This window comes from Herpailurus yagouaroundi, unplaced genomic scaffold (genome assembly GCF_014898765.1).
Source record: "Herpailurus yagouaroundi ecotype Mexico unplaced genomic scaffold, PumYag 29, whole genome shotgun sequence".
Lineage (NCBI taxonomy): Eukaryota > Metazoa > Chordata > Mammalia > Carnivora > Felidae > Herpailurus > Herpailurus yagouaroundi.
In genome coordinates, this window is record NW_024412377.1 from 115,647,658 (window position 1) to 115,667,840 (window position 20,183).

A 20,183-nucleotide genomic window follows, 5' to 3' on the forward strand; every position below is an offset into this window, starting at 1 on the left:
ATGTTTATGATGTGTTAATATAAAAGCTTATATACCACTATATTGCAACATTTAGAAACTTTTTTTACTATGTTGCTATGTAATTGGCTTCCTTTGCAATTCCATGCTTTTTATTTTATGCACTTATCCTGATAAGGAGTCCATAGGTTTTATCAGACTGCCAAAGAAGTCCCTGACACACACAAAAAGATTAAACTCCCACCCTAGCCTATTATTAACTTATTATTTACCATGTGTTATTCCATAATGTGTTTCTAAACATGTCTTCGGATGTCCAGACATCTCATCTAGGCTAGAAGCCTTGCTGAATGGCTTGCATATGGTCAGTGCTCAAAGTGTTTTTGTTGGTTTATTGATAATATGAGTCAGTGCTTAGGACTGAAGTTAGACTACCTCTGTTAGAAAACCTAGCTCAGGGACCTTGGGCAAGTGACTTAACCTCTTAATTTTCTTATCTGTAAGTAGAGCTATTAATACTGCCTATCTCATAGGGCTCCTGTGAGAATTAAATGAAAAAAAAAATATACATAAAGAGCCTGGCAGAGCATCGGCCCCATAATAAACTCTTAATGCACATCATCTCTTAATTATGAGCATATTATTATCCATGAAAGTTTTGAGTGAAATACTGTTGCCAGATAGCAACTAGGGATCCTGGGAGTTAAAGGGAATTGAAAAGATGGGGCAAGAGACAAGAATTCAGGTTAGCTCCTTCAGAGTGAATTCAGACTTAGCCACCCAATGGGGCAATCAAGGCTAATAGAGCTGACTCACAGCTAGTAGTAGACATATCTCTGTGTTGAAAAGTGTGATAAATTATTCCTACCCCTCACTTTGCCCAGTTCTCAAAGTTGCAGGTCCTGGGCTAGGAGATCACCCCCAGAAGGCAATGGTAAAGATACTAAACCAGTGTTAATTTCCACTCACAGAGCAAGAGTCAGCATGGAACAGTGGAGAAAGTGCTGGCCTAGGTCAACACATGTCTGTGGCCTTGGTTTTCTCCTTTGTAAAATCAGGGTGCTGGACTGGATGTCCTCCTGATGTCAGGATGTCTGAAGGAATCTGCTTATTTGAGAGGGTGATTATGTTGTAACCAAAGAGCTGGGTCTTAGAATAGCTCACCATTGGCACCTGACTCACAGACACTAGCCTTGAAGAGTAAGTGTAACTGACCAATGGGCAGGAAAGGTTCTCAACACAAAGGACTTGCTCTGGAAAGTGGTCTAGAGGGGTCATAATGTAAGACTCATGAGCCAGCAGAAGGGACAAGATGTGTACTTAGTTTATCCCTATCTGTGCAGAGAAAATTGGACTAAAACACACTTCTCCTTTCTGATTACTGGGGGCACAGTAGGTCTGAGAGTAGGCAGCTGATTTATGAAGCATGTTGGGATAGTGAATAAGGGCACCAAATATTAGTCCAGGCATTCAATGAGTATGTTATACATACTTCTTCATCAGTAGTCAATAGTGATCTCCTCTAATACATCATTCTAACTCAACTATTTGGTTTTTCTCTCAGAAAAATTTAAGAATTCTGATTTGGATCTCTATTTGTGCATGGTAAGCATAGAATTCAATACACAGGAGTATGTTCCATGCAAACAGAATTACACGAATAGTATTTCAACAGGCTGATTTCGTCTTGTGGAGTCTATCATTGCCAGAAGGGGATTCAGAGATCATCATCTTTTTCCATCAATTATTAATTGCCTGATAATGAAAATCACTTCTCTCATATTTCAGTCTATCAAGCAAATAGCTAAAGCCTCTCCCTGTATGTTCTTTGTATCTTAAATTATAACAAAGAGAATATTAAAATAAAATGACAACTATGTTCCTCTGCCCATAGAATTTCAGTTTGTTTGTTTAGCTGGATGAAGGAAAGCTTAAGCTTGTTATTGGAGATACAGAGATTAATTTAGGTTTTTGTTTCTTTAAACCTTATCATGCCTAAAGTCTCACGCTGCAAATTAATATCTCTTTTCCTCCTCTATTTCACAATTTGGATTGCAATAGAATTTCTTTCCCTGAGGGAAAGAAAGGAAAATGTCAGAATATATGCTTTGGAAGCTTAAATCCTGCAAATAGATGAAATGTTCCATCAAGCAAAAGTTGCCTAAAGGCTGGTATGTTGCTGCATGTATAACTTCTTCAGTACATCTCTTATTAACACATGGGATAAATTGGTCCAAAGAAGGACTTAGGCATTGTTTTACCCAGAAACACGCACCCTAGGTCTATATGATACCAAAAAGATGGTTACTTTAGGGACTCAAAGCCTACCATACCAGTTTAGTGTAATTTAGAGCTAACAAGATACATGACAGTTTGGTTAAAATTTTAATTTTCCGCTTTGTAAGCTTAATATAAATCTGTTTGCTCCAACACCACTTTCAGTGGAGAAGAAAATAGAGATGTTTTAAATTGTGTCTTACAAAAAGATTGGGAAATCAAACAAGGGATTGCTGGATGTCACTCAGCATTTCAAAACCCTTATCTGGCACAAGCTCATATGAAAACATCCTTTTGGATGATGTGTAAAGGAAACCCTCAAACCCTTGATGTCATTAAATTGTTGATGCTGTATTCATGCAATGGGAGTGTCGCCTCAACCGGCTGAGCAATAATCCAAACTTCCTTATTTTTCTTCCTACAAATGAAAGAAAATTATTTTCTCTGATGATTATTGGTTTAGTTATCAACTGTCTGGGTCTGGTTGTAAGATGAAGGTAGGTAAGATAATTTTTTGTTCTAATATGTTTTATGATTCTCTTAACATTGGGAATTTTTTTTCAACACATATGACAGGAGGACTTGAGGGGTTAAGATTCTCTTGAGAGGAAAAAGAGATTAGAGGCAGAACTAGAAAGAGACACTATATATTATAGATGATACCAGAGAAAAACCAGACTGACTTCAAGCAGGAGAGGATTTCATCTGAGCCCCATTTAAAGGGTCAGGTCTGAGTCCTGTGACCAATTTCATCTTCCTGCCTTCATCTTCCTTCAGAGAGAAAAATCCTTTCAAAGCCCTTGGGTTATTCACTCTTGTGCCTATGGGCCTGAGTTACAGGCTCAAACAAGTAACCTCCACTCAGACTCTGCTGTAGTCAGACTCAACCGGGATTACTGATACATTAGCATAAAAATAAGAAGGCAAGGGTTCTGAGTGATTTGCTGGGAAATAATTCACTGCAGTTAAACAAGTATTGGTGAAGCATCTACAATGATCTACAATGTAGAACAGAATGAGAACTTGAGCCCAGGTCTTGTGGTAACAAAGTTCACCATTTTTTTCCACCATACCATATTGCCTAGGCTCAACTGCCAAGGGTCTGCCTCTACCCCCCCAAATAATACTGGATGCCCAAGTGGTAGAAGCCCTGAGATGTGTGGAAAATACTATTTGAGCCTGTATGTTTTTCAAAGCAGGCATTACCAATCAGTTCCACCAGCCAAACGTGCAGTGAATCCTAACATTTCCATCAGAACAGGTGTCCATCAGAGTATCTGCACAATAGTGCCCATACTGAGCTGAACTGAAATTGTAATGGACAAGGGAAAGATTGGGTGGTCAGGAAAGAAAGAGAAAATGTAGACTTTTTTCTCCCCCAAAAGCATGCTGGGAAAGAAAAGGCAAACCTGTCTGAAGAAACATCACAGTTTTGTCTTATATTATTTTGGTTTGTTTTTTAAGGATTGAAAGATGTGAGCATGCATGTAGGCTAAGGAAAAGGATCTTGAAGGAATAGGATGAAGTTGCAAAAGAGATAAAATAATTGATGGCATTAATAGTAAACGTATATAAGAATTACTCTGTATAAGGCATTGCTTTTAAGAGCTTGACATATTTAAATCAATTTGATGCACTGAAAAACCTTATGGGAAGTCATTAATATGATTCTGACTTTACAGATGAGGAAAATAAGGCATAGCTTAAACAGCATCAAGTTGCAAGACTGGGGTTTGAACCTAGCTAGTCAGGCTTAGTCATTGCTCTTAATGGTTGTGCAAATCTGCCTCTCTGGGCAGATTTTGTGTAGAATGAGATGCACTAATGGTGGCCCAGCATTCTCAAGGAAAAAAGACACTTCTTTCTTTGCAGCAGAAGAGATTGGGGCTAGGGGAAGGAACAGAAAAATTTAGAAGAAAAGGAGAAGAGAGTTGAGGGCGTTCACATTAGATGACTATACTCATTCTTAGATCTAGTTGTCAGCATAAGTACACAGAGGGACATTACCTCCCTACCTGCTGTGTCAGGTGCCATTTCCAAATTAATCTACCAACTACAGTTATTTTGAAAAATGTGTGAAAGCTTATGACTGGGACACAGACCTATCTTATAGCACTTGTATATATTCTCTTTCTCCCTGTTCCAATGTTCACATTATCATTGAAAAAATTTTGGAGAGGCATTATTATCTTGGAATCTGTCCTGAGATTATTCAGGTTGGACTCTGATTCTTCCTGTGAAAGGAATCAAGGGCTTTTGGAGTAATGGACTCCAAAGATTTTGAAATTATGCTCAGTAGTCTCCTTGGAGAGGCAAAAAATAAGGCATGATCAATCATGGTATATGGCAGAATATGTAATACCTCTGCAGCCTCCAGTTTCAAGAGACCCACTCTTGAGAAGAACCCTATTATAGAATTTATTGAAAAGGAAGCTGCTATACAATGTCTAGTGCTAAATGATGTGTTTCAAACCACAAGTGCTGGAATAATTCAGATAAGGTAGCTAAGGTAGTATTCACAAGGTCTTTAGTCACTAAGTACTTTATTTTTTTTTAATTTTTTTTTTAACATTTATTTTTGAGACAGAGAGAGAGCATTAACAAGGGAGGGTCAGAGAAAGAGGGAGACACAGAATCTTAAACAGGCTCCAGACTCTGAGCTCTCAGCACAGAGCCCGATGCGGGGCTCAAACCCACGGACCGCGAGATCATGACCTGAGCCAAAGTCGGACGCTTAACTGACTGAGCCACCCAGGCGCCCCGTGGCACTAAGTACTTTATAAAAACTGGTATGCTGGTAAAACAGCTCTCAGAAGAACAAGAAAGAGCCCTTACCAGTAGCATTTGCTGTTTTCCATAGGGTAAATATTCCCACCATTGCTAATTTCAAGCTACCAAGCACCTCACAAAATTCCTCAATATTTAACAGTCAGCTTCAGAGGGCCAGTCGGTGCTGGCTTCAGCACACTGCTGTTTTGTTATCCTTTTTCATCCTTACAGCTGCCTTTTAAGGTGAAGACCACCATTATCTCCAGTGTGCTAATTAGGAGAAAAAGAATTTGCCCAAATGCACAGAAGTAGAATGGGGGCAGAACTTGAGGGAAGCTCAGGGTATATGACCCTAATAACATCCAACTATAGGCCTGTACTCCTTCTTTAACCTAAAAACAGCCACAGATATTCAAGGTGGTAATGTTGTCAATAACCATTCCCCACCTCTGGCTCACTTCTGTTACAAATACATTTTCTGTGGCCCCTTGGGGACTTAGTTAATATTTCTAGATCTTTACTATTCCATAGAGAACCTTGGGTGTAAAAGCCCAGTAAGTGTATATTTTACTTAGTATTTGAAAAATATTCTGGCTCCTTGCTACATAAAGAATGGACCAACTATCAGCATCATCTGAGAATGTTGTAGAAATCTAGAATCTTTCTTACCCAGAACTACTAAATCAGAATCTTCCCCGTAAGATTATCCCAAGGTGATATGTGTGTCCATTAAAATTTAAGAAGCATTGCTTTAGGGGCGCCTGGGTGGCTCAATCGGTTAAGTGTCCGACTTCGGCTCAGGGTGTGATCTCACGGTTTGTGAGTTCGAGCCCCACATCGGGCTCTGTGCTAACAGCTCAGAGCCTGGAGCCTGCTTCAGATTCTGTGTCTCCCTCTCTGTCTCTGCCCCTCCCCTGCTCATGCTCTGTCTCTCTCTGTCTCTCAATATAAATAAACGTTTAAAAAAATTTTTTTTAAAGAAGAAGCATTGCTTTAGCCTACAACAATCATATTGGGGCTTTCATGTGTCACGTTGTATGTTGTTTTTGCAGTTGGCAGTGACTGGCACTGATACAATATAGTCTATCATATCCCATCCTCTTTGTAGCTGATATTGGTACAGTCTGTGGTCACAAAACACAGCAGCTTTACAGAGTGAGACTTGGCCTCGTTAGCAACTATTCTGAGCAAAGAACCACAGGCTTCTCTCCCATTAACCTGCTTCATAACCTCAAATTTTGTTTTTCTAATTCTACAAGAAACTTTGGAGAGCCAAGTCCAACTAGATTCCTCACAAGGATTTCCTCTCAGAAAAAATAATGCAAAGAAAAGTAAGTTCTAAACACTTGAGAGTCTGTCAGGAAGTGGTGGGGAGGAGTGAGCTTGCCGGAGCCAGACCTCTCTGACATGCTAACTTAATTCAAACCACAGGACTTCATTTGAACTTGGCCAATCATTCCTGAGTTGAAAATAGAAGGAAAGGATCTGTGGCCAAAGTTAGAACTTTTAAAAAGAGTTTTGAGGGGCGCCTGGGTGGCGCAGTCGGTTAAGCGTCCGACTTCGGCCAGGTCACGATCTCGCGGTCCGTGAGTTTGAGCCCCGCGTCAGGCTCTGGGCTGATGGCTCAGAGCCTGGAGCCTGTTTCCAATTCTGTGTCTCCCTCTCTCTCTGCCCCTCCCCCGTTCATGCTCTGTCTCTCTCTGTCCCAAAAATAAATAAACGTTGAAAAAAAAATTAAAAAAAAAAATAAAAAGAGTTTTGAGGTGTTCAGTAAATTTACCATCCACACATTTAAAAAGCATCGTGGATTGAGTTTCTATTATGTTTTGTTTTCTGTGTTTTCCCAAACCATCAGGTTACTGAGGAAATGGCCACAACCCAGATGCATTTAAAGGTAAATCCCCACAGTTTCCAGTTGATATGGAAGTCTAGAAATGAAACAAATACAATTCGGAGAAAGAAAATTTCAAAAAATATCTATTTGGGATTTTAAAATAAAGGCAAAAATTATTCTAATCTGTGGACATCTATTGTAATATTAGTGCTCATGGTGAGAGGCAGGGTAAAAAACCCTTAGCATTTTTCATCTGGCCAAAGTAGGGTAGCAAACCTGCCTATTATAGAGCCGAAGAGCAGCATTATTCATCAGCATAGGATAGAAGGAAGAACATTCTGTCTGCCCAGATATGGGGAGGGTTACTGTGTTCTTACAGAAGGTGGTCATTCAGAGATATTCTTCAGGCTTCTAGTGATCCAAGGACTCTGAGGTGCCGGGAGGCCAAAAAAGGTAGTCTCCTAAATCATCCCTAAACTGAAAGATTGTTATAAATGGGGACCACATACCTAGTTTGGTCAGCACCATGCCCCAGCACCAACACTATTGCCTGGAACATAATTAGTATTCATTAAATACGTATCATGTGATGGATGGATGGATGAATGAATAAAGCCATTGCTCCAGATTAAAGTCAGCATGTTAGAAATGCCTGATAAATACTCACCAAGTCGCTATCATGATATGCATGAAGGTAAAAGTTTACAGTAGCCTGGAAAACTAAGATAAAAGGAAAACATAGGGCAAAGTCAGAAATGGGGATGTCTGCACTAAGTAGGAATGGGACTGTGCAGACTGGGAAGGGGACAGGAGGAGCACCCACTGTTGGAAGTCTCCATTGTCTAATTCACCATTTTACCAAAGGTTGGATTTGTCCATTTGGGCATTTAACATTTAACATTTAACAAAAATCAGTATCTGTTACTGGCAGCTCTGAGTGTAGCACTCTTTTGGCACTGCGGGAGACAAAAGACCTATCCTTCAGCTCATACCTTCTGGGAACTTAGAATTGAGTTGTGAATGTAAGTCTAACATGATCATATAACAAATTTTTAAAAACACATTGCAAAATATCAGTAATTTATGATTAAGTTCCAGATAAGGTAATGAATGTTAAATGGTCAGACGTCTTTGTGAAAGGAGATCTATTTCAAGTTCTAAGAGTCCCTGTACACACTAATCACTAAATGTTTATGTAAGTGGATGAGTGTTAAAACATACAAGTTATAAGATCAAAGCAACATGAAAACTGTTTTAAGAATAATGTGTATAGGGGTGTCTGGGTGGCTCAGTCGGTTAGGTGTCCAACTTTGGCTCAGGTCATGATCTTACAGTCTGTGGGTTCGAGCCCCACATTGGGCTCTGTGCTGACAGCTCTGAACCTGGAGCCTGCTTTGGATTCTGTATCCCCCTCTCTTTCTGCCCCTTCCCTGCTCATTCTCTGTCTCAAAAATAAATAAACATTAAAAAATTGTTTTTAAGAATAATGTGTATATATATATATACAAAGTATATACCATATTTTATACGGAGAAAGTTCATATTGCTGCTTCATGAAATGAATGGATACAATATAATGCACCCAAGAGTGTTAAGTTGTTTGAGTGTGGAGACCTTGCTCATGCCTGCATCATCAGAACCTACAGAGATGACCAGAGTGCGCTAATCCTTCCATAGGAATTGATGAATCAATGAGCAAATGAATGAAAAGGAAGTTAATCTAAATTTGAGGTAGGTCATTTAGGCAAGCTTGAGCCAGCTTTCCTTAGCTAGTATGAGTCACTGTCTTCACCAGTCCACTGAGCCTTCTCACTTTGGCTTTCATGGCTAATGCAAAAAAAACAAACAAACAAACAAAAAAACAACCAACAAAAACAAACAAAAAAAAACAACCCCACAGCATTGGGAAATTTGAGAGACTTATCTATGGAGCACATTTTGCATAATGACTTATAAGAAGTAGTTCCTGCCTGTGTTCTAAATAAAAAGAACACAGGGCATCTTGGGGAGAGGGACTGACATAGGAAAGGTAAATGAGTAGCAATATTGTCACAGGGAATTGAGACCAGACAATGTGTTTAATGGAAAATGAATGATGAGGCAGTGAGAAAATATAAGAAGGAAGAGATAAGAAAGAACCTTTTCTATTGGGGCGCTTGGGTGACTCAGTCAGTTAAGCATCAAACTCTTGATTTTAGCTCAGGTCATGATCTTATAGTTCGTGGGATTGAGCCTTGTGTAACGGCCCCTTGCCTGCTTGGGATTCTCACTCCCTCTCTCTGCCTCTCCCCCATCCCCTTGCTCTCTCTCAAAAACAAACAAACAAACAAACAAAATTTTTAAAAACAAAGTAGTTTTTCTATGAAAGAACACATATCATAAATTATATGTCCTTATCAAAACAAGTTGTGGTCATATATGAAGAAAAATGGCTTCTATTTTCATTTCCACATTCACACAAAGTTAAAAAGAAAACAGTTATTACCATTTTCAACAGCCTTGATGACAGCATTTGCTATATGGCTGGTTAACTTGAGTGTAGAGCTTTGTTAGTTTGCTTTGAATTATATCAAATTTATAATGACAAATATAAAATAATAGACATTAATTATAATATGACTAAAAATACAAAGGTAGATGGAGTTAGAAACCTGCTACTTTAATTGCAATCCCCTGAGGTAACCAGTATTAATGGTTTGTTGTGTATCTTTCTACATCTTCTTTGATGTTCCCTAGAATATATATATATATATTTACATACACAGTGGGTAGTTATTGTATTTATAAAAATATGAACAAATGAAATATATAAGCTTTTTCTTCATTTAACAATAGATTAGAGACCTCCTACCAGATGAATATATAGAGAGATTTTCTCACGTTTTTAAATGTAGAGTATGAATTTACTACCATTTGTTCAACTATTCCTCAATGGTGTACATTCTGGTATTTTCAGGGTTTTTTCAACCACATTAATACTGCACTGAACGCCCTTGTGATTGCAGACTGTTTTAATTTCATTGTCATGGGTGTCTGAGCCTTGAAATCTCACCTTTCAAATGCCACTTGCTTCCCCTCATCCTCCCTGTCATTTGGAGCATGAAGCCGAAGAGAGACTGCAGATGAGCTATGAAAGCCGATAACCACTCCATACAGCACATGGCCAGCAGCTTCCTGCTACACTATTTACGTCCTATTCCATTGAGATGGCACTCTCCGCTCACATGACCCAAATGCAGCTCTCACTCCACCAAGAACACAGCTGAATCCAACTGCATTGGCAGCTCTGCACATGCTCCGTCTGGCCCTGTGAATCCTCACTCACCCATTGAGATTTCTTTTGGTTTAAAGCAACATTCCAGCTGCTGAAGCTCCGTTGACCTCCAGTGTTTTCCTGGCTCAGATCCAAGGCAGGTGGCCCCCTGCAAATTGTATTTTTTTTAGAGTTTGAGCTTTTTCGTTTTTTTTGTTGGATGTTGGAAGGTGTATAATAATTACCCACAAGCATAGCTGATGAATGAAGCCACAAGAAGTAACTCTTTTCCTGGCAGGTATCACAGGAATAACATTCGCCTATTGCCATCATTTGCCTCGACAACAACCTGCAGCTCTAATGCACGTTTAATTCTCAAACAGGAGTTTTGGCAAGTGATGCTGTATCTGACTGATGTGTTGACTGTAACATGTGAGATGGTGGGGTTTTTTTTTCTCTCTCTAGAAACCTGGATGCTTTTTGCCATTCTGATGGTAAATGATGAGACAGGCAACCATGGATTTCAGCACTCCATCTGTGTTTGACCAGCAAAAAGGTAAAAATGCTGCTTTAATACCTCCTTTGGTTCTTCATATCTTTAGTTCAGTGGTAGAGATTCTGCAATTCTGAGGGGGAAAAGAGTAGTGTGTGTGTGTGTGTGTGTGTGTGTGTGTGTGTGTGTGTGTGTAATATGAAAGAGGATTTCACATAGAAAACAAATCTGTTTTACATGTTCACTTCTTGTTTGATAAGCATTTGGAAATGAAAAATAAGCTTATGGTCTGTTTGCCTTGTTAAAGTATTCCTATGTACAAATTTTAAAAATTGGGTTTCAAACACAACCAGCTATTTCAGATACAATCATCTTTATTCTCATTAGTTTATTTTCAAGTCTTTAAAAACTATATTATAGTAACTAATATAAAAAGAACAAATCACATGTCTCTTTTCATTCTATTAACTCAATATCTCATTGCCACAGTTCCATAGATACTTCTTGATTTCCTTTTAGGAATAGATGTTACCTAGATTTATACTATAGTTGATAGAATATCTCATCCGTGGTTGTGGTGTGATTTAACACTATGTTATTTGTAATGACAGGATATATCTTTCCTACTCATAATTTGCCGAGTGGAGGTCATTTTCCACATGAAAAGATTGCTATGGGATCAGCCCCATCCTCATAAAAAGCATGTATTCAGCAGTACAGTTTATGTGTATACATTTTGCATTTGAATTGTGTACATATACATAATACCTTTGTGTAATTATGCATCTTTTCTATATATGCACAGGAAATTTCCACTCTGTAAATGTAATAAATATTTTTTAGAATATTTAAAAAAAAACTGACATCTAAACCATTTTTTGTAGCCGGTGAATATTCTTCAGGACCCTGAAGTTTTTTGGTCATTTGCTCCTAGTTTTGGCTCCAACATGAAAAAGATGATTTGTAAAAGCTCATTAAGAAAATCCATTGCTTCTTTCTTTTTCCCTTGTCCTGCTCTAGGCCGTAGTGTATTTATTACCCTTCAAGCTGTATCTGTTTCATGGGTGAATTATTTTAGCTCAGTGCTTTCTCAAATATTAGATTTACTTTTAGATCTCTGAGTCACTATATGTACAGATGTATATATAAAGAGAGATAGTTCTCCACTTCTTAACTCATTTTGAATTGCATGTGTGTGTCCCTTCAGAATATGCTGGTTCACAAGGTGTTTGATGATGAACACCATAGGGAAAATGATTGTTAAAGCTGTGCCTACCACCATCCCCTCCCCTTGGTACATTTTGTATCACTGAAGACAATCAGCAAAAATGAAAGTCTGCCTAAATCCAAAGACCTCATACTAGCTAAAAAATGACATTGTTGAGCTATGCAATCCAAAGGGGAACACAACGAGTTTATTTTTTTTTTTGAGACTAATCTGAGGAAGCTGGAATTGACTGTGAAGAGGTGGCCCTTCATAATGAATTCATCTGTTCCAGTGTTGTGTTCCCTTACAGGCTTGAGCCCAAAACGTAGTTAACTAGTTAACATATTAATTTGTCATATTTATTTTCTTACAGCACCTTTCATGTGAGCAATTCACAGCATTTCGTCCACCCCACACCTGACTCCCTCATGAAAGTTCACCTTCTCCCTGCCATCTCTATCTCTATTTCTCAATCCTTTCTAGAGGTGCTGAAATATGGTTGAAATAGCGTAGGTTGGAACGGCAGATCTACTTCTTAGCTGTGTGACCTTAGAAAGCTACCTAACCTCTCTGAGCCTTACTTTCCTCAGCAATAAAATGGAGGAAATAATGTTTGCTTCACAAGGCTGTTGTGAGAATATAAAATAATACATAAAAAGCACCAATCACATTGCCTAATGTGCCATAAGTACTTTAAAATTGTGGCTGCCTTTGTTATTCCTGTTTTAATTGCTACCTTGGACTATGAGTTCCTCAAATGTGAAAGGCTCTTCCCTTCTCTACCTCCAGCTTGAATTTAGCAGTCCTCAGAACAAGCAAGAGCTTAGTTAATACTAGTTGACTAGAAAACATTAATTTTTTTTTTCAGTATTCCAGGGTACTATTTAGAGCAATCCCCTAAAATAAAAATTAATTAGATGATACCTGAGTAGTTCTATTATCACATTAACCCTTCCATCCTCTTAAAAGCATGAAAGGCCATAATGGTTTAGACCATTACATAGCTTTTAAATGCCATTATGGTATATTGTTGGGCAAACCACAGAAGAGTGATTTTCTCCCCAAATGTGGGCTTTATTCAAGGGCTTTCCATGAATTCTGAATATTTGGGAAATCAAAATTCTAGTAGCCCTGGATTTCTGTGGAAATGTTGAGAAAAGAAATGATCTGGAAGGATCTCAGAAGTCATGTAATCTATTGGTTCTCACACTCAGCCACACATAAGAATCACATGGACAGGTTTGGAAAATGCTGATGCCTAGTTCTCCAGTATAATTAGTGTTGGGGGGAGGCCTGGAAGCTCCCCAGGAAGATCTCACGTACAACAAGGATTGAGAATCATTCATCCAACCCATTGGCCTAACATCTCAGATGGGAAGAGGGAAGCACAGAGAGGTGAAAAGGTGGGGCATGTTTGTACTAATAACACCCAGCTAGTGAGTCATAGAAGGGCCTGAGACCCAGATATTCTCTATCCAGACATCAGAACATTGAGAAACTTCTTTTCATGGGTGGTCTGTGGCCCCAATAGCTGCTATGGAATGGTTGCAGGGCTCAGACAGCTCTGGTTTATGGTTTCACAGGGAATGGTTAGCATTGTGCACTTGAAAAAAATATGACACAGAATGACCTTCAGGGGTCAAATGATGTGGATGTGTTAAGTCTGAATCCCTTCAGTGGCATTTTTCTAGATTTCTCTTTAGTAGAGGTAACAAGGCATCCTTATGCTAGGGGCTCAGGGACATATATATGGCCCTTACTCATATTATGTCTCAGTTTTCTTCCCATTTGCATGAACCTGGACAAATCAATCTCCTAGTCTGTGGAATGTGCAGGGTTGCTGGGAGGCTTAAACACCCAGTTATCTGGCTACGGGAACGAGAGTCGTTTCTGGTTTGCTTTCTGAAATTGTGACGCAGGAAGCCTAGGTCTTCAGAGCTCTCCACTCCTGCTTTTTGCTTTTTGCTTTCACCATAGCAACACTGTTTCTGGTCCCACGTGTTCCTCCTGGCTGTCTTCCCTGTCAGAGCCCACATGCAGGAAAGGACCTGTAGTAAAATCATTTACTACGGAACACAAAGCTTCCTACTGCAGTGGAGATGTTATATAACAGAAGATATTTGCATTTTAAGCTTTGTCTCTAATTGTGGAAAGAAAAGGTTTGCTATGCCCAAAGGAGGAACCTAAGGCCTCAGAGAGGATGGGAGCTGGATGAGTGGTCCCAAGGGTCTCTCCACACCCTGCCCTGCCCAGGGTGTAGACGAAATTGTGTTTCATGAGCATTGTGTTTGTGGGCACCTGAGGGGGCATGGCCCACCCTGCAGGCTCTTTACTGATAGAGTTGCTGAGAGAACAAGAGGAGGGCCAAACTCTCCAGAGCAGATTGAATCACTGCAGTAGTGTCCTAGGGCTGCATGACAAAGCACCACAAGCTAGGTGGCTTAAAACAGAAATGTATTGTCTCACAGTTCTGGAGGCCAGTGTATGAGATCAAAATGTCAGCACCTGCTCCTTCTGGACTCTCCAGGGAAGAATCCTCCCTTGCCTCTTCCAGCTTCTCGCTGCTTGTGGCCTCCACTCCAGTCTACACCCCTGTCTTCACATCACCTTGTTCTCTGTGTGTGTCTGTCTCAGAAATGCCTCTGCCTCTCTCTCATAGTTACAATGCAAGGATTACCCACATAATCTAGGATAAATCTCTACTCTCAACGTCTTTTAACTTGATCACATCTTTTGACATACGAGGTGATATCCACCCTTTTGTCATACACGGTAAAATTCACAGGTTTCAGGGATTTACGATATGGATGTATCGTCAGGGACACCATTCAGCCTGTTATGTGGCATGAACAGATATCAAATCTCAAGTCCCTTGTCAGAAAGTATTATGACTGGGGTTTTGGGAAAACCCATTCTTATTGAAACTAGAGAGAAATTTGGCATTTGGAAGGGAAGATAGAAAGGGCATCTACTTGGAGCAGACTCTGTGCAGGCATTTTACATGGATTACATTTGATGAGAACAAATGTCAATTGAGCACTTAGCAAAGCCAGGCTCTGTGCCATGGACTGTACATAGACTAGCTCGTTTAATCCTCACATCTATCCCACTCTCATGTTCCCACCTTTTACCAATGAGGGAATTTTAAAAGGTTATGACTGACCCAAGGTTACCACATATAAAATGGCAATGCTGAGATTCAAGCTGCTTGACTTCAAAACCCATGTTCTATCTACAACTGTAATCTTCCTTCATCAACCACAAATTTTAATGAAGAAGTAAGAGATTAATGAAAATTCAAATTAATGAGGCACCTAGGTGGCTCAGTCAGTTAAGCATCTGGCTCTTAACTTCGGCTCAAGCCATGATCTTGCAGTTTGTGGGCTCCACAGACTGCAAACCCCACATCGGGGTCTGCGCTGACAGTGTAGATCCTACTTAGGATTCTTTCTCTCTCCCACTCTCTCTGCCCCTCCCTGGCTCATGTGCTCTATCTCCCTCTCTCAAAATAAATAAACTTTAAAAAATTAAAATTAATGAAGCGTGTATTTTCACAATCAAGCTGTTCTTCCATTGTGTTGTGGATTTTTAAAGCTCCCACACACAGATGTGAGGGTTTTAATTTCCAACATTTCATCCAAAATGGAAGCAGTAAACAAAAAGAATTTAGAGTGTAACAAATTTGCACTTTGCTGAAAAAGCAAAAGTGAAAATTCTGCATGACAACCAGATGCCTCCAAAGGAAGAATAAGCACATTTTTAAAGAGGTTTGGGAAGAGAGCAGAGAGAGGCAGGCAAAGGAGACAAGACAGAGAGGGAAAGATTTCGGCCCAATTGATGATTTTAGGGTAAAAAACCTAAATGCGTACCTAGAATGAAACCCAGGAACACTGAGGGGGAATTCTGTGATTAATTTTCAGATTAATTGTCCAGATAAAGTAAGATTAGCTGGCACTCACCAGTCCACAGGTTTAGAAGCAGACTGCTGTTGCTTCTGGGAAATGTTTAGCCTTCTCCCTCATTTGGTGAAGAAAGAGGAGCAGAGGGAAACAGAGATGAAAGACTTTTTTCTGGTCTTGTGGCCCACTCAAGACCAAGTTTTCTGGAGGTCTGTCCCTCACCCTTCTCTGCTTCACTGCTGTCAGTTTGGCACAGGAACCTCCCTCCCATCAACCAACTCCTGGGAAAGGTTGTGACAAACCCATCCACTCCTGGCTCCTCTTGTGAACCTAGCTAGAGGAAAGCCTTGACTAATCTTACCCAAATAATTACCATTCACAGCCTTTGAGAGCCATGAAAATGCAAGTGATTCAGTGGGTTGGGGATTAGGAGAGTGGTGTCCTCAGTATTCTCCGTCACAGGACAGCCCTACTGTTCTAGGGAATGGGGCCTTTTACCCTAGTATGCATCCCAAGAGGGAGCATCCAGGAGTGGTAGCCACAGAGAATGAAGGTACACTGGTCCCTTAGGTCTCCTGCATCAACCCTTATGTTATGTCCACAGCTTAGCCAGATCAACTTCAGGAGGCAAACCCTCTTTTCAGCCCCTTGTCCAAAAGTCAGCTGGGTCACTACAGTGAGCTTTTCCTACCATCTCTATCCATTAACTCCACATTTCCTTAGCAACTATTAAGCAATTGTGTTGGGTAATGATATTCATGTATTTTCTCTTTGATGCAATTATTTGGATGCAAGGATATTTTAATGGAATCTGAAAGAAAATTTACTAAGCATGTAGCTATTTTTATTGCCAAACAAGTATGAAACAAACATCTTACCCATCCCCAAATTTGAGACAAGGTGAGAAGAGGGTCTAGAGGCACTTACATACAATATTGGTGTAAAAGATATGTAGAGATATATACCATCTTGCAGAAAGACCCCATCCTACCAGAAGTCATGTTTAGCACTTGTAACTATGAGGAAGGAAGCCTGTCAGTCAGTGCAAAAAGTTTGCTGATTCTGAGAATCCACTTATATTAAGAATGATCTACATCTCAGCTTTTCTGATTTATCTTTGAAAATCATGGTGGTTTTAACTAACACTAACTTTGAACTAATATATAGATTTGTGTGCTTAATAAGGGTCTTTAGTTTGTTTTCTCTTTGTAAAATTTAAAAAATGTAATTTGTGCATTGATAATCTTGTTTTATTGGCTCTATTGGGGAGGAAGAAAAGGGAAGATTCCTTTCACACAGGAAGTATTTCTATCTCTAAATGTTCCTCAGAGTTTTAAAATACACATGTAAAATATTTAATAGCATGCTAATCCTTTTTAAACTTTTTGTTTGAAAATAATTTCAAACTTAAATCTTGTAAAAATGGCATAAAAGAACACTTGACTATCTTTTACTCAGATTCATCTGACATTAATATTTTGCCCCTTTTGCCTTTTTGTTGGCTTTCATCTGTCTGTGTCTCTATGTCGCACATCGCTCTCTCTGCCTCTATGTATATGTTTATATATGCATGTGTGTGTGTGTATGTACTTTTATCTAATCTGTCTGCATTCCAATTTTGTCTAGTGAGCTAGTAACATCTTTCATAGCATTTCTTCCAGTACTTGATCCAGTCTAGGATGACGTATTATATTTAGTTGTCATGTGTCTTTATTCACTTTTCTTCTGGAACATTTCTGCACAGTTTTTTTTGTCTTTTATGGCATCAACATTTTGAAATTATAGCCTCTCTCTGTCTCTTTTAACACTGAGTTCCTCCTTTTGGGTTTGTCTGTTGCTCCCTCATGACTAGATTTAGATATATACATTCCCAGACAGAGTACCACATGGGTGATGTCTTCATCTCAGGTTATCACAACATCATTTAAATCTTTTCAAATTCATTTCAAATCTTTCAAATCATTTCAAATCTTTTCAAATTTGAGATGAATGGTGTTGCCTTATTAGTTATCAACCAGTTCTTACAATGTTTTTTTTTTTAACATACTGTTTTCTTTCTTATTGTGAAATCAATACCACCTTTTTCAAAATAGTCAAACAATACAAAAAGGATTTGAGCATAAAAATGTATTCTAGCAATACGCATGTTGTATAACTAGCAAATGGCTCTGTTCTTCAGTCTATGAGCCCAGCCTGTCTCCAGCTTCTCAGCCACCAAGATGGACTCATCGTAACTCACCCCCCATGCCAGGGCTGGGGAGTAGATTACAAAGGGAAATAGAGGAGATCAGGCCAAGAATATTAACCAGTATCATTAACTGGTCACAAGAAGAGCAGTAACTGAGGGCGCCTGGGTGGCGCAGTCGGTTAAGCGTCCGACTTCAGCCAGGTCACGATCTCGCGGTCCGTGAGTTCGAGCCCCGCGTCAGGCGCCTGGAACCTGTTTCCGATTCTGTGTCTCCCTCTCTCTCTGCCTTTCCCTTGTTCATGCTCTGTCTCTCTCTGTCCCCCCAAAAATAAATAAACGTTGAAAAAAAAATTAAAAAAAAAAAGAAAGAAGAGCAGTAACTGGTTTATTAAGCAGCTCCCACATGCCAGGCACTGTGCTAAACTCTTCACTCCTATTATGTCACTTGATCCTCAACACAGCCTATGAGATATGTTCCATCTCTAGACTGTCTGAGGTTACATGACTTGCCCAAGGCCACATAGGGCAAGGGCAAAACTGTCATTTTAACTCCAGCTTCTGACACCCAAGCCCCCTCACACTCCTTTTTACCAAAAGTTATACTTTGCAGGTTCTGATAGCCCACCCACCTACCCCTTCATGACTCCTAGCACGAGAAGGAAAAGAAAGGCAATGGCACCTCAAGCAGGACTGGTGGGAGCTGACAGCCACTGAGGTGGTTCCCCAGGCTGAACTTCCAGTTGCAGTGAACTGTGCCCAGTGGGCTCGACTCACTGTGACAGCCTGACCTCTTCTAAGGTAGCGATGGATTCAGTCTCCATGGCAGACTTCCTTTGGAGGAGAGAAGAGCACCAGCATCCTAGAAGGAGGGGTCAGTGGCGAAAAGGTTGGGGTTACACTGGAATGTGACCTGTGAAGCTGATGTGATAGAAGCTGAGCATTTGCAAAGTCAGGGCTTGGGTTCCATCACAGAAGCTTCAGAAGCCAGATTCTTTATCATATTCCTATTCAATACATTTGTTCTGTGCAGCAACCTGATGTTTCTCCAAAAGACAGTTCAGGGAGGCCAGCCCTATAAACAAGGTCACACATAAACAGCATTTGATAAAAAGAAAAAAAGAATTATTTTAACATTGATATCCTATGCTGTGATAATAACCTTGACACCATTTCTTTGTTCTCTAACTCACCACAGTAAATCAAAACACAGTCTGCGGTTTTATTTTTTTAAGTTTATTATTTATTTTGAGAGAGAGTGCAAGCAAGAGGGGGAGCAAGAGAGGTAGAGATAGAGAGACTCCCAAGCAGGCTCAATACCGTCAGCGCAGAGCTCAGATCTCAGGAACCATGAGATCATGTCCTGAGCCGAAATCAAGAATCGGATGCTTAACTGACTGAGCTACCCAGGTACCCCAAGTCTGCTGTTAAAAAAAAAAAAATCTTATTTTTAAGAACTGTGAGAGGGACACCTGAAATTCATCTGAATTGACGCTTTTATCCTTCTGATTACTTAGTGCCATCCAAAAATGGTGTTCTAGAGTTTTGGCCATAACTTGGCTGACTCAGCATGACCACTGAATATAGAGAGGAGCAGAGATAGGCTCACAGGCATCTGGTTTCAGGCAGTCAGAGCAGAAACCAATTTCAGGATGGATCCTGGAAGGGTTATGACTGAGAATAGTAGTACTTTTTGGAATTGGAAGGAACATCAGTGAGTGTTGAATCCAACTCCCTTACTTTTTATGTGAAAACTGAGACATCGAGGTATTGATGGGGATACAGTATAATGTTGTAATGGCCACTGGAGCCAAACTGAATGGTTCAAGGCCAGTGCCACCACTTAGTGTGTGACCCAGCTAACATCTCTACAGCTCGCTTTCCTTGTAAAGCCTTGTAAACTAAGATGAGGCTACTACAAAGGATTGCTTATATAGATTGACTTAATACATACAAAGCACCTGCAACCATGCCTGGCTCATAGTAATCATTCAGTGAGTGCTAGTGTTGGTTATAGGACTGTTTTAAAGATGATTGCAACAAGGATTGTTATAAAGATTTAATGAAGTAATACATACAAAGTAGTTGGAACTACTAATGGCCCGGAGTAATCACTCAGTGAGTGCTAATGGTTCTTACAAATGACTCACATAAGGTTACACGGACAACTGGTCTTCCCAGGTCAAGAGAACCTCTTACCCTTCAAGTTGACTCATCCTTGGTAATGAATATGTGGCAGAGCACCACTGTTTTTGGTGGAAATTGAAAGGGACAAGATTTTCTCGGGCAGGAAAACCAAGAAGGAAAT

At 39.8% G+C, this 20,183-nt stretch overlaps 1 protein-coding gene across 5 annotated transcripts in view; it reads left to right on the plus strand.

Annotated features, from left to right (window-relative positions):
* ANKRD55 (ankyrin repeat domain 55) overlaps positions 1-20,183 on the plus strand; it is a 175,432-nt gene that overhangs the window by 69,975 nt on the left and 85,274 nt on the right. For 3 of the 5 annotated variants that reach the window (XM_040452932.1, XM_040452956.1, XM_040452945.1), the window contains exon 2: positions 10,557-10,647. In XM_040452932.1, the coding sequence (XP_040308866.1) occupies positions 10,590-10,647 (58 nt within the window). In that variant the 5' untranslated portion in view covers positions 10,557-10,589. Of the gene's footprint in view, positions 1-9,810; positions 10,249-10,287; positions 10,390-10,556; positions 10,648-20,183 lie in introns of those variants that run through there. The other 2 variants (XM_040452938.1, XM_040452952.1) reach the window with 2 other exon arrangements.